Below are 15,061 nucleotides of genomic sequence, written 5' to 3'. Positions count from 1 at the left end.
TCGGAATCTGGAGGGGGGGGTGTTGATTGCTGACTGGGTAGTTAGCGCAGCCTACAAGGGTTTGCAGGTGTGTGGATTTATTATTTTATTGAGAGTGTTTTTTTTTTGTTATTGCACAGAGTTCTATTATGTTTTGAGTGTGTGTGATTTTATGTATTTCAGTTTGATTATTAGTAAGCACTTTGGTTTGGAGTTCCTCATTATTTAATTTCTGTTAAACCCCCCTAGGTGTGTTCACATTTACTGTGTGCATTTAACTCCCCTGTTTTCTAAATGATACCACTATTTTCTACTAAATTAAAAATGCCAAATGTGAATGTCACTTCACTGCTGCAAGTCCCTTATACTGTGGTCTCTTCTCACCCACAGAACTTAATCAGTGGATGTTATCAAGGCTAGGGTCTAGTCTGGGCAGTTTTGTCTGCAATTGTCCCTGAAGGACGAAATGGCAAAGTAGCCTCAGATGACTTGCTTTCATACCTCTTAGGAATTGCACCGGTCAATGCAGCACTCCCTACAGAACCCCAACAGAGACAGGCAACTTGAGACATACAGGTGCATGCCCCTAAAAGCGTATCTAAATCAATAAAACCGTTACCGTAGTTCTGTCCTTTGCAATAAATGAATACTATAAAAGCAGCACATATAAAATCAACTATAAAAGGTAAAAAAAAGCACAAATGATAGTTACAGTACTAAAAACAAATGTAATTGTAAAAAAAAAGTTAAACGGTCCAGTCACTGTGTCGGCACTGTAGGAAAATAAAACCTTCTGGATCACTCCATCTCTCTGATTACTACCATGCGTTTTTTCCCCCCCAAAGTTCCTTCCCAGTTCTTCTTTCAACAACGAGCAGTGAAATCTGTATTGAAAAACCAGCTGCTTTCTGCGGCAATATGAAAACACAACAATAATACTGCAGGCTGTTAATTGACCAGTTATTACATGGCTACAAAGAAGGTCCATGGCAGGTCCAGGCAGAAAACCAGCAGGCAGAGCCCCGAGTTGCATGCTGGAAGGCAGTTGGTTTCAGCCAGGTCTGGTGCTCAAGCTTATCCCCATTTAAACCAGGTTATATAGGCATCAGAGAGCTATTAAAAACTCCCATTCTAAACGCAGCCCACCAAATCAATGGTCTTTTATTATCTTTGCATTTACAGTCAGCCAACAGAAGTATGTATTCTTTTAATATGTTACAGTAAAACTAACATGATCTTAAGTTGTATTTATTTCCCTCGCTAGTAAAAACATATAATAATCTACAGTACTTACACTAGATTAGTGGTGAAAGCATCTGCAGTACTGCCGTTTAGCAGTCACCCAGAACAAAGCACATGCACAATATACAACATCATGCAATTGATTCCTTATAATATACAACATCATGCAATTGATTCCTTACAATATACAACATCATGCAATTGATTCCTTACAATATACACCAACATTAAACTAGACTAATCATTATCAGAGCACATTTAAGATGCACCATTACTTTGGCAGCTAAACAGAAAAGTGTACTACTCACCATATGCTGTCATTGTCCCAACATAGGGCCCATCCACCACGTTCTGGTTTTCCTCTGCCAGTGCTTTGATGTAGCGCTTGCTGAGGTCCAGGATCTGCTCCCGAAGCATGCTGCTACTTTCATGCTGAGTCCGCTGCTGGATGGTGAAGTGTAGGAGCATCATGCCCCATATGAAGCCAAATGTCACAAGGAAAAAGCCAAGCTTCTGGGAGGAGAGCTTCCAGCCCATGATCACAAAGTTTGACGGCCAGCAGAAACAATTTAAACCGCGTTACAAAACGCCGCACAGGCCTCAAGAGAGGAGCCCGTTCATGGTTACCAGGGTTTGGTTCTGCCGTTGCTGTTGTGGCCTTCCAGTGAAGCACATTTCCCTCAGTCAGTTAAATTTCCAGTCAAATCAGTGGCACACAGCTTCATCCTGCAGGGGGACAAAAACAGGATATGATAGGGCAGCCTTCTAAAAACTATGAAGCTGTAGTCAAGTCACTGCCAAAAACTGGAAGAATACAAAGTACTTTAAGTAAAAGAAAATAAAAAATAAAGGCCCGTTAACATCCGGTTCAAAACATTTGTCTTATTTAACTGATGTGTGGTTTCACCAACTGCTGTAGCCAGGAATGTTAAAAACAAAACCACACAATTACAGGAAGATGTGGCGTTCTTTTTGTTTTTCTTTCTCTCGCTCTCTCAAAATGACCAAACTTTTTCTTTTTCTACAACCTTTAGAGAAGTTAAAATCTGCTAATGAATTAGAAACATTTTATACAGCACCGTACTGTATAAGCTCATACTGTTGTCTTACATCACAGAAAGAAAAGATAGAACTATGATAACTAGTACAGCCCTATATCCTTCAATTGACAGATTTCCAAAATCTGTTATAAATGTGCGTTGGTCGAAGGCCTAAAAAAAAAAAAAATACTTTTGCAGCAAAATGACTACACATACCTGCATTGAAGCTGTTCTCCAATTTATTTCTATTTATTTTGCGTCAGTGTATTTGTATTAATTGTTTATGATTTTGAATCTGCTGAAGTAGAGTATCTTATTTTACAATTTCCTTTACAGTGCAATATATTGCGAATGTAAAACACAACACCATTGATTCTATGGAGTGATCAAAGTATAACTTATTTCGCAGTACTAGTTAAATTGTCTGTAAGAAATATTGTTTTTAAATAAATGACGGTATTGATACCGAAAGTCTGATTCGATCTTAATCTCAAGAACGTGTGTTGTTTACTATTGATTTCCTTAATCTATACACTACTGGGACATTCACTAGCCAATGCCCAACATATTGGCTTCCTTTATTGCTCCACACTGCTTTCCTGTTTCATGCTGTACTACTGAGATGCAATCCATGCACAACAATACACACAGTGGGTTTTTTTTTTGTTGTCAGAAGAGAACATTTCAGAATATCAAGAGCAATTTCAAGAGCAAGGGTTGCATTATGAATGAGTAAATACTATAAGTCACAACAAGACCGATGCAACAGTACTGTAATACAATCTTGTTTCAGCCACAGCACTCATGTCCTGTATTAAGCAACATGTTAAGTGAAAAAGAGCAAAACAAATGTGTGTAGCTGCAGTATAAGGAAGGTCAAGAGCAAATATAACAACAAATTAATAGTACTGTGAGAGCATAAAATAACGTACATATTTTTCCATTTGACAGCTACTGTGCTGAAGTCATGAATTAACCCTTTGCAGACCAGGTTCGACATTAGTTTTCCCTTTCCGGTCTGATATCATCAAAAGGCCACCTTTTGCTTTCCATTGAGGGCAAACCCAGTAAACATTTTAACATTACACTATATTGCACTTAAGGTTGAATTGTTACAATGCCCTACTCGTTTTAAAACAGTTACTGTTATATACATTTTTTTTATGTTTCAGAATGGTCTTATGTAGTTCTTGCAATGTCTATAGGCCTATGTGCAATTACAGATGTGCAAGGCAACACCCTTCCCTTTAAGTTTGTTTTAACAGTAGCAGGTTTGAAAAACTAAACATTTACATTCACTACAAAAAGCTTGTGTTTAAATATACAGTATAAGTGTTTCCTGTTTCCATTCAAAAGAAAGATACAGATCTTACAGATTAGGCCAATACTGCGAATCCTGCTGCATACTTACAGGATCCCGGTTACAGCAGCAAACCAGTGTTACAGCCAGCATGCAACTCTATTGGATTTCATATGAGTACAACAACTCATTTTCTAGTTTTTGCAGATAACTATAGAAAAAGCCATTGCTGCATAATGATTTTAAGTGATCAGATGGGTAAGTGGACATCACAGGAATAAAAGCCAAAATGAATTCACAGACATTACTCTGAAGTATTTGATTTCGATTGAAATACAAAAGCAAAGCAGATGTACAGTTATTGTTCTTTTTATTGTGAAAATGAGGAACCTTGAGTTTCTTTTCAGGCCCAAGCACAAGCAATTTCCTCAAACTCTGCTGTGTTTGTGTCTGAACATCATGCCCCACAAACAAATGAGAAGGCCTAAAACTACATGACACTGCCAGACTATTATGCAGTACAAACTGTAAGACCATGTTCCTATCGCTACAGCTGATTTGCAGCCCCTTTTAAATAATCTTAGCTCACATAATGACCGAGCTGCTGCTGCAGTATGTACCTCTTTCTCTCAGGCAGTGCTTCACCTGCACTCTTTGTTGCCAGGGTGGTACTTGAAGTCTGTCCAGCTTGCTGTCGAGATGACAACTTATCTGACACCAATAGGACTTGAACGAGCAGCACATGCCCCTTTCTCTGAGCTAATGACTTATCTCAGTGTTCTCAAGTTCGGTGTCTTTATCTCCCTACAAAGGCATTCCGTGGGGAATTCACCCTCAAAAGAGCTCTCTTTGTTGCGTTCCAAGTTCCCATGACAATTGCACTACTGTATTACACACTTTGCAGCAGACTGTAACCTCTAACAGAGCAAGTCAATATTTTATTCAACGGAAAAGGCGACAGGAAACATTCTGCAAGGTAAAAAGTGAACTTTGCTAAAACACAGAATATTGTATGCAGACAGAAATGTGCAAACAGAGATTCAGCCTGGAAAAAGTCAGGAGGTTTAGAAGTTATGAATTCTGCAGCAGTACAAATCACTTCAAACTTGCTCTTTTAGTACATATCTTGATAACAGCAATACCAGGGATGAAAATAAGGCTCCTATTGCATAGTAGTTTCATCTGTTCCAGGTTTTACTATGAACTTAAGTCACACCTGAGCTTGTTGTTACCTCTGGGGCTAATCAAGCACGTTACAATGGGTGAAACTGCTAGGCATTAGGAGTCTTATTTCCATCCCAGAAACTCCCAAATGTTCATTTGATCTACTTGGGTACTGGGTCAAAGAGGATACGCACAGCGTTTTAAAGAGTGCAGTACACAACTGCGCTTTGAAAATGCAGGAAGATAGGCCTATTTGGTGTCCTAGTGAATATAAACTTACCAGACCTGTGAAAGTTAAACATGCCACTGCTAAAAGGTGAACTTTTTGAACAGCTGTTTTACCTTCCGATGCGATTCTCAAAATACAAATTATTTCTGAATTCTTAACCCCTTTTTCATACTGAATACTCTTACCCACGGATTAGGCCATTGTGATTTTTGAGGAATTATTATTATTATTATTAATTAGTAATTTAGCAAACACTTTTATCCAAAGCGACTTAGAGACTTGGGGGTGAACTATGCATCACAATCGCTGCTGCAGAGTCATTTACAATAGGACCTAGGTTTAACAGTACGTCTCCTCCGAAGAGACTTTTATAATTTGCAAAGCACTGTAAATCAGTAAAATCTAATGTTCCAGCGAATGTGATGAAATCACCTGCTTTTTTGTTTAAGAAACTACAACACGTTGGTTTAGAAATGTAGCTTTTTACAGGTATGTAATTCAGTAAACCTGAGCTTTCAGGATCACCATCTTTATACCATACTGTACAGTACAGTGGCTGTATCTGCAGCAGAAACTGTTCTTTCAATTAAACTGTTCATTCAGTTTGAAAAGAAGTCTGAAACCATTATATTCGTCTCATCTCGATTTCTAACCTCCTGGGACAAAAGTATGGAAATAAAGAAAATGATTTAACTGAGACATTACGTATACTGGTGTTGTCTTTTATCAGCTGTCTAACTCCATAATTGGAACAAAAAGAAGAAAAAAAGGAATAGCCCAGCTCTAGCAAACAAAACAGGTTACAGTAGCAGCAGTAGAGTGCAACTCAAGCCAAAGCAGGTTAAATTAACTTCTGCTGCCTGGGAAAGTTCTGAACTCTGTCATGACCCAGCAGTGCTTGAAGGAGCGACCATTTTGGTTGCCATGGCAAACTTTTTTCCTCTGTGGGCGACTGGAAATATTGATGTCGGATTTCAGACAACCACCTTTCTGCTGGAAATGTATTTATTTTTGTTTTTGCAAACATAAAAATTTAATATTTCACAAAAATATAGTAGTACAGTGCATTTCTCTTTGCAACCAATAACAAATAACATTAGGGTATGTAAACCAAGATTTGTTTTTTTACCAATCCTGCAGCAAGTTAGAACTATGCTTTACTGAAGGCATCAGCGGGGTGTACTGATAGTGTGTACAGGGCCTTGTAATGGAATAATAAAGGGAAAACTCAATCAATAATAACTTCTCTATATGGATGTTCATAAAAGAAAAAAAAAAAAAAAAAGTAATTTCCCCTACCTGGGAGTCATTTCTCTCTCTCTTGGTGTACTTAGGCGTAATTAACGTTCAAAAGAAAACAGACTATTTGAGTGTTTTCTCTTCTGTACGAAAGTGTCACTGCTCTGTTCCTGACAGAATAGTAAGTTGTCTATAATGTCAGGAGAACATATAAAGATTGCTGACAAAACATATAAAATAATATGTTTGTTACAGTGTTAACTGAGAAAGCATCTATACCCCTCCCCCTATATTCATGCAGTCAAAAAAGGCACAAAAAGGTTGTCAGGCCTGAAGTCACCTTGCCTTGGAGCATGCTACATACACAAAGATGCTTCACAGATATATATTTTGTGTATTTTGTGTATTCAGTACCATACTGTCTGCCCATTGCACTGTAGGATTCTCAAGGTCTATTTGTGGAACAGACCCAAGCAAGTGACTGTGTCTGTACAGTGTGGTTGGAAAATTATATCTTACGCAATTTATATATTAACCTCTGAGCTGTCTGTACATGGGTTTGCTTAGCCTGTGTGACTTAAAAGGGGATCACAGCAATGTAATAAGTAGTTTGAAGTTTATTTTCAATAATGTTTAAAATCAAGAAATACACTTATGTAGTCTGGACACTTCTCTTCCTCTTTCAGCCTTCATCACACATCTTGTTAAGGGGGTCTAAGGTGGACCGGAAATGTCCCTATTTAGTCATGCTTTGAAGTAGACTGCAAAAGAGCCTATGTGACAAGACAGAGATTGTCATGGTGCCAGGAGGAACAATAAATGTTCGCTAAAGTCATAATAAGTTTATTATGAGTAGTTATGATATTAGTTACATGATAATTTGATGGGGCACTTTAATGCTGCTACTGCCATGATTGTCTAGGGTTTCCATGCTCGGGTTTAAATGCTATTACGGGTTATAAGATTTAGGTATAATATAATAATAATGTGTTATTATCAGTAGTTGTCTGTTTCTACTTGAAGGACAGGTGGCCCTTATAAGGAATGGAAAAGTACTGACATTTAGCTAGACAGAGAAAGTTCTATTTTATTGCAACCACAAGCTGCTTCCATGGCACTTCAAGAAATGTCACTGACTTCCTTTTGTTTCGGGGGGGGGGGTTGTAATTAGAATAAGCTGTTATGATTGGTCTCATCTTAATCTTCCAAGTTGTTGCTTCTGTGATTGGCTCGCAATAACTATAGGTTACAAGGTATATATTATGCATACAAGCTCTGCGGAGCTCAGAACTTTGCTCGGTTTCCTAACACCTGCATGTGTTGAGATTGTTCTCAGGTTTGCAAACTTTAACTATTAAACTTAATTGCTCAAACTTATTGTCTTGCTGAATCTCTGCCCTGCAGGAAGTTGAGAGATAAAACTTCCATCACAACAACTTAAGCCAGGGCTGAACATCTGAATTATTCTGGACTCCGAGACTAAAATTGTTTAAGACAAAAAAAAGAGTTTTTATGTTTGTGTTTCAAAAATGAAAAAATAATACTTTCAGGATCACTTACAGTTAAGTTTCTTTTAAATCACAAAATCAGGGGGATCACACATGGCAAAAATCAGTATGTTTTGAGATGTTTCTGCAACTCAGTAAAAAAAAAAGTCGGTCACTAATAGGCTGGAACACAACATCAATATGGAAAGAAGAGTAGGGTTGCAGTCAATTCCTGTTTTTCAATTACAATTCAATTTCCAATTCCTTTTTAAAATCAATTCCCATTCCCCTTTAACCAATTCAAACACCTCATTAATCAATTGCAATTAGCAGCATTCTGTTAAAATGAGCTTTTCACGATGGCAACAAATTACTTAAATTGAAGTCACTGCTAGTCAATTAAAATGGCTTCAAATCACAATTATTATGTCTTCAAAATATCGATTCCAATTCCTCCGAATATGTCTGCACAGTATGCACAATATATGCACAATATATACAATATGATTCACCCCCCTCTAGCAAAATCTCCACTTATTCACTCCATCAGTTGAGACTAGTTTGGCTATAGTAGCTATATAGTAATTCCTACTGTTACAATCTTGGAGTGCTGCTGATGGAAATAATCAAAATAGCTTTCTGTCCAGGTGGCATGGAAAACAAATCATATTGTAGTACATACTGTATTTGATTCCTTTAAGACAGCATGGGTTGTGTTAGTGAAGTCGCTAAAATGAAACTTCTTACTTCATCTCCAGCACCCTCCTCACTTGAGTATTCTGAACTTCAAAGTGCAAAAACATTTGGGAGACCAGATGACATTTGACATTTACTGGTGAAAAGACAAACAGCTTTAACTTCACTTGTCAGCTCAGACTTTTTAACAACCTCTTGGCAAGGCCATAGCCCTACATACTGTATGCATTACAATCCTGGACCATCACCCGAATGAGTAGAAGCACACACACCATGCAGCTGGGAAAACAGCTTGATGGTCCAGTAGTGATTCTAAACTTTATTTACAAGATCACAATTTACAGTGTAAGACAAAACAGGATTTAAAGTTTCCTTTTTTTAACAATTATTTCTGTGAACAGCAACACAGTCAAGGAGGCTTACATTGAGCGGCGTCCTTTATTTTCTTAACTGCAGCAAAAATGGATTGGAATGCAGTAAAATGACTTGTGAATTAAATTAACCTAGTAAAGGTGTTCCAGACAGAAATACTGTTTTGCTTTTCAGCTAGAACTGATATCACTGATTCGCCACCTTTACTGTAGCAGTGACCTTATCTAAGCAATTATCTGCATTGAACCATACAGCAACTATTTGCATAACTCTAGTTCTTTTATATTAAAAAAAAAAAAAAAAAAAAAAAAAACATCTCATACGGCTCTTTTGAGCAGCAGACCAACTTTTATTCAGAAAACTATCCCACAGAGATGTCAAATCTCTGAATTACATTTTTTTATTTACCCCAAACAATGACTTTGGTGTAAATCGGGTGGTTAATTTCAAGATTTTGTGGGGGATTTGTCATAGAATGATCCTATTTGCTCAACCCAAATAAATTTAAAAAAAGAAAATAGAATTACACAACTCCCACAGGACGACTCAAAGCATTCAGTAACATTACATGTAGGACAAAACAACATCAACTTGCTTCAGACAGTATGAAACCAACAACATATCAATTTGCGAAGATTTGTTTAAAATAAAAAGAAAGAAAAACACCTGTCATGTCATTGGCAAATGCAACAAGCTAATAAAAACAATGACAGGCAGTTTTGGTCACTGTGTAATGAGCAAGTTGCAAGTTACACCTAGAAGAATGAAAGTGGAATTCAGTGGCACGTTTCCCCATGATATTCCATTTCAGAGGACGGATTGGAACGTTTGATCTTCAGCGTGAAAGCTCCAAACTTTGCCAGGCACAATTAAAATAAACCATACCGAGACCACCTGAGGGACGTGTTCTGGGTAAGGTTGCATACGGTTCGCTTATTTTTGCTTCAGTGTGAAAGAAAAATGTACAAACGTCAAGTGTACTAAAGTGCCAAACTGGTGGAACCAGACGTGAAACGGATGTTACGCGGTAAATAATAGCAAACAGGGCAAACAGAGGGGAGTTTCCCCTGAGAAGTGCCAGATACACTTAGTAAGTGTACCCAGTGTGAAAAGGTGGGGGTTACTGTACATTAATGAAGAGTAGGTTTTGTACCAGGAAGGCACTAGGGGAATTATAGGCCATTACCCATCAAAACAATGTGGTGTGCAGCTCATTTACATTCACTCATTTAACTAAACAACTCTGACCACCACACCTGAATTCCTAATTTCTGCTACTTTTTCATTATTTGGTACCTGCAGTAAAGCGCTGCAAACTGCATACAACACAGTACCTAGTTTTGTGCCAGGATGAGTTTGTAACTGGGCTAGAGATGCACAATCTCCTACAGTGTGTTATGACTAGACAGATTGTATATGTATGAGGTTGCTGACTGACAGTGCTGAAGAATTCTATTGTGCTACAGTAAGCACCTGTGGTTTGGTCACTGCTTCTTTTCTATCAGCTACATGCACTTCCTCCAAGGAGATGCCATTTACAGAGGGCCACACACCACTATGCCTGCCTGCAGTACTTGCTAATATCTGCTGCAAGACAAGTACTGACATTACATTTCATTCCAGTAACAAAGAATTAATCATTTGGTATTTTACTATAATATGACAGCACTTTTGTAGAAGTATTACATACTATAGATGTATTTTTAATTTGTACTATGCTTCCTTTTGACAAACAGATAACTGTCATACTGTAGTGTGTCCCAATAATTCACATAATAATGTATCTATAGTAGTTGGTTTGTTTTTTCTTTTGCCTATCTTTCATTATACACCCGCACACCTTTGTTTTCCTGTTGAGACACATTGTAAGCGCAGAACATCAAGAAAATAAAATGTACTTTTCATGTTTCTGGGTATGCAGCCATGTTTCTTTTTTATTGTTTTTAATTAAGGTCAAGTTTTATTAGGAGCGCTCTGTTTTCATAATTGTGCTCGGGTGGACCTTTCGCTCAATAAACTAGGCTCTAGAGAACAACACGGCATGGTTACAAATCTACCTTAGCTACTGTACCATGAACTCTATTAACCCCACAACTGCACTCAGCAAAAGCATTTTGAGGTGCACTGCAATAAAGCCACCTTCACGGTGACCGCTCTACTTACTCAGACCAACAATTTCCTTCTGGTAAATGGCCATTTTAAGTTTAGTTTATTGCTCAGTTCTCTAAGCAAAAGGAAATGCGTAAAAGTACTCAACAAATCTGGTCAAAACATGAAGGAATGTGTTTAGGGACAAAGCACCAGTGCCGTTTCCATTGATCAGCACTGCAGTGCAGCTAGCAGCTCAGATTTAAACTAAAGTATAGATCTTGCATATGTCACTGTTTCGGTATGCTCTATTCCTACTTCTGTAAGTAAACTACAAGAGGGCTTTTATACCAAAGAAATGCAAACCGTAGCCCATCAGTTGCTACAGTACATGATGTGAATTGAACATAGATTTTTAAATACCGGTAATTTCAAATATCCCTTCCTGGCTAAACTGGGATAAGGTTGGACTCTGGTTATTACTGTGTAACAAACATTGTTTTATTGTGAACTCATGAACTGTCCTATCAAGTTATCATCTTGACCCTCGGAATGCTAGTTACTCCTCTGTGACACAGCATTTTACAAGCATTTTGTCAGAGCACATGTGGCTCAACTGTTGGAGCCTTGATTGGCCCACTACAGTACATGTCTGTTATTTCTACTTGGAAACATGTAAAAAGTCCAAATAGCATTGGCTAGATTACCAGAAACACAGACTTTCAATTTTTCTTGGCCCTAAATTACTTAAAAATAACTTACAGATTTTACAAATCACTTTTTGACTGTTAAAACACAACAGAACAGCCAACTGCACAGTATTTCTCTTTTCGTTTTTGCAGTTTCAAGCACTAGAGTATTTAACACAGGCATGTCAATAAACAGAAATGTTGAGTCTCTTTTAATCACTGAAAGACTTTGTGTTTTGCTGCTTTGGAGAGCACCTCCCTATACCAGTGTATTGCTTGGCATGTCGAAAAACATGAGGGTCTGATCAGCATTTCCGATCTGTCCAAGCTGGTAGTTTGTTAAAAATGCTGAAATTGTGGGGCTCCTGAGTTGCACATCCAGTAAAAGAGCTCTGCGTGGAGTGCAGAATGCGTCCTATAGCCTGGACGCCGCTAGTTCAAGTCCAGGCTGTTACACCATGGACAAGAGTTCCCAAGAGGCGGCGCACAATTGGCCAAGCATCGCCCAGGAGAGGAGGGCATAGGTCGGCCTGGGTGTCCTCGGCTCAGCGCACACCAGCGACCCCTGCAGGTGACTGCATGGCAGGCCTGCAGAGTGAAAGGAAGCGGTCGGCTGAAGGCACACATTTCGGAAGACAGCATGTGTTCGTCTTCACCGCTAAATTGTTTATTTCAAATGGGGAGAAAAAAATGGTGTAAAAATCAATTGGCGACTACTAAATTAAAAAATAAATTCTAAAAAATAAATTTAAAAAAATGCTGAAATTGTACAAGCTTCTCTTGGAATTCCTCAGGAAGCTAAATGGCTTTTCTTTGAAAATGGCTGCCTCTATGTCATGGATGATTCGAGATCGGGCAGTAACTTTTTGTTTCAGCAGTAAGTCGTGTTGCTGCTGGTGTATTCGGGCAGTGATGTCTTTGTTGTCTTTTCTCAGCAGTCAGTCACGTTCCTTTTTGTGTACTCAGGTAGTCACGTCTTTTGTTGTTGATTTTAATACACCCACCACTACACTGCACTCGAATTTATGATGCAGGTTATTAGCAAAAAAATAAATAAATTTGAAGGAATATGGTTGTAAACACGGATATTGATGTGATCCAGCCATTTGAAATGACTCTGTACCCAAATGGCTTGTATTTGATGGAACTGATGACACATTCAAATTAGTTATACTGTTTCCTTAGTCTTACTTAGGTTATTAAAATACAGTAGGACTAGCAGGCGCAATGCAAGACACAAGACTATTTGCATCTCACTCGGGGGCAGAAAGACCAGTTGATTTGAAATCTTGGTGAGGGGTGTGTGTGTGTGTGTGTGTGTATATATATATATATATATATATATATATATATATATGTATGTATATGTGTGTGTGTGTGTGTGTGTGTGTGTGTGTGTGTGTGTGTGTGTGTGTTTTTTATGTTTTAGAGTATGGTGGCTGTGCAGGTAATTTACTTCATATTTGTATGTGAAAGGACTTCTGGGGTCTCATCGCGTTTATGACAAATCTTTAAAAAATATATACCGCATTACACTATAGATTTTAAACTTGGGATTTGGGTATAGTGTTAAATACCATAACCTGATATAGCATGCTGGTCAAGAAATCCATAAAATCAGTTTTCGCTAGCAATGCAATATTAGACATATACTGTATGCCCTTCCTTCTCTTACAGAATATAATTTACAATGTACTGTCACATACTGTTATTAAACTGATTAGGACTATTTGGCAATTCCCATGTAATTTTGCTGTTCCCCAAACATAATTCCAATTAGCGGGTAAATGTAATGAAATACTTTTTGCTTACACACAGTAAGCATCTTATTGGGGGAAAAAAAGTCAGCTAGTGCTTAGATACATAAAAACTAACTTAAGTCTGTTACTCGTTTCAACAGATCGTGGGAAAGTTCAAATAAGTAACGACAGAGGGTAGCTAATCTTGGAAAGCAAATTCAGAGAACTGGGACAATGCTTACCAATCTCTGAACCAAATACCTGGTAACTGAACATGCAAACCAAGTGGAAATAAAATGTGAAGCTCACTTGTTGCTGTAACACAAACACAAAAACCCAGAACGAAAAACTTAAAAAATGGCGTTGTTTGCAGCTTCAGCGTAAGGACTACCCACAGTAACTACTGCCCAAAACAACACATCCCCAGCAACCCCACGACTTGAATATAGAAATTGTAACATCACGGTATTTTTATATTAAAGTATTTTCACAAAATGAATTGGTTCAAGCGCAAAATTCGTGCGGCGTCCCCTCCCCCAGTTCCGAGTTAGCGTTGATTAATTGTATTTGTCATTTACAGTTCACTTGACATTGATGCTAATATTAAACATCAGCACAATACGCAGGTGAAGTATCAGACACTATGTCCGGTACTGAAACTGTAGTGATGAGAACAACCCCAGCTTCTGATCATTCAACACAAACCAGTGTTTATTTTAGTTAGACAAATTGTCCAAATACAGGTTCAAGTAAAAGAGGAACATCAACACCACTCAACCCCTGTCCATATATTTCCTCCTAATTAACATGAAGCCACACAAGCAGGCACTACAGTGTTACGGGTGCGCGCAGGGAACGCTGAATCTCAATTTAAATGACACCTATAAAGAAACCTAACCCCCCCCAAAACGAGCTTACCTTTTTGACGTTAAGTTTAAATCCAAACTGTTAAACCACAGAACTAAAAGGTGTTGGTTATTGAGAGAAATATCGTGAATGAACTTGCATGGCTTCCGCTACTGACACAGCACGACTGCTCACTGCATGAACCAAACGAAACTGCCACTGAAAGGGAATGAAGGCGTCCAGGGACTGTCTCTGTTTTCGCACTTGTCATAAAAACGAAAGGATAACAAAGCAGCATCTCGTACGCTTCTTCCAGCTTTAAGCTACGGCAAAACCACAACAAAGTGTGCTAGTAAAGCATTGTAAAACACAGGTGAAAATAAAACGTGCATGCTACAAGTATGGCACGATATTGCTTACTGTGTCTTACAAGTGTCTTTATGAGAGATGCATTTTAAGTCTTCTTTTGGATACAATTGATCCTGAATGACCACGGGGGGTTGGTCATGATTATAAAGATTAATATAAACATTAATAATTTTCTTTAAAAAAAAAACAAACACCGTACTGTAAATTAGACAGAAGATAATCGTGCCATTAATGCAATCACAATATACATATTGAGCAATCATATAAATTAAAATATATGTGAACATTAAACTTGAACAAACGATACAGATAACAAAATAATAAAGTTTTTTTTAAAAAAAATCAAACCTTTAATAATCATTTAAGAAATGGGAATCAGCGTGCACTCTTGTGGACAAAGTAAAATGTGTCCCTTAAATTTTCCGTTGGAGAAGTCCAACTGAGTAGTTCGTGTGGCTTGAGCACCATCTAGTGGCAGTAGGGAGTTTTCTTTTTTCTATTCTGTTTCAAAACAAAATACTGACAAACTTTGGTTCCTGCAGGTATTGACTTTTCACAGGTGGATGTCGGACGCTAACACGG

At 38.0% G+C, this 15,061-nt stretch overlaps 1 protein-coding gene across 1 annotated transcript in view; it reads right to left on the bottom strand.

The window, feature by feature from the left end:
• LOC121322621 (alpha-1,6-mannosylglycoprotein 6-beta-N-acetylglucosaminyltransferase A-like) overlaps positions 1 to 14,313 on the bottom strand; it is a 97,923-nt gene extending 83,610 nt beyond the window's left edge. Inside the window, exons 1-2 of the mRNA XM_041262789.1 lie at positions 14,183 to 14,313; positions 1,530 to 1,947 (exon numbers count right to left, since the gene is read on the bottom strand). Of these exons, the coding sequence (XP_041118723.1) occupies positions 1,530 to 1,758 (229 nt within the window). The 5' untranslated portion in view covers positions 1,759 to 1,947; positions 14,183 to 14,313. The remainder of the gene's footprint in view (positions 1 to 1,529; positions 1,948 to 14,182) is intronic.
• Positions 14,314 to 15,061: the final 748 nt, after the last annotated feature.

This window comes from Polyodon spathula, chromosome 11 (genome assembly GCF_017654505.1).
Source record: "Polyodon spathula isolate WHYD16114869_AA chromosome 11, ASM1765450v1, whole genome shotgun sequence".
Taxonomy (NCBI): domain Eukaryota; kingdom Metazoa; phylum Chordata; class Actinopteri; order Acipenseriformes; family Polyodontidae; genus Polyodon; species Polyodon spathula.
The sequence above is the reverse complement of the archived record's forward strand: the minus strand, read 5'-3'. Positions and strand labels throughout refer to the sequence as shown.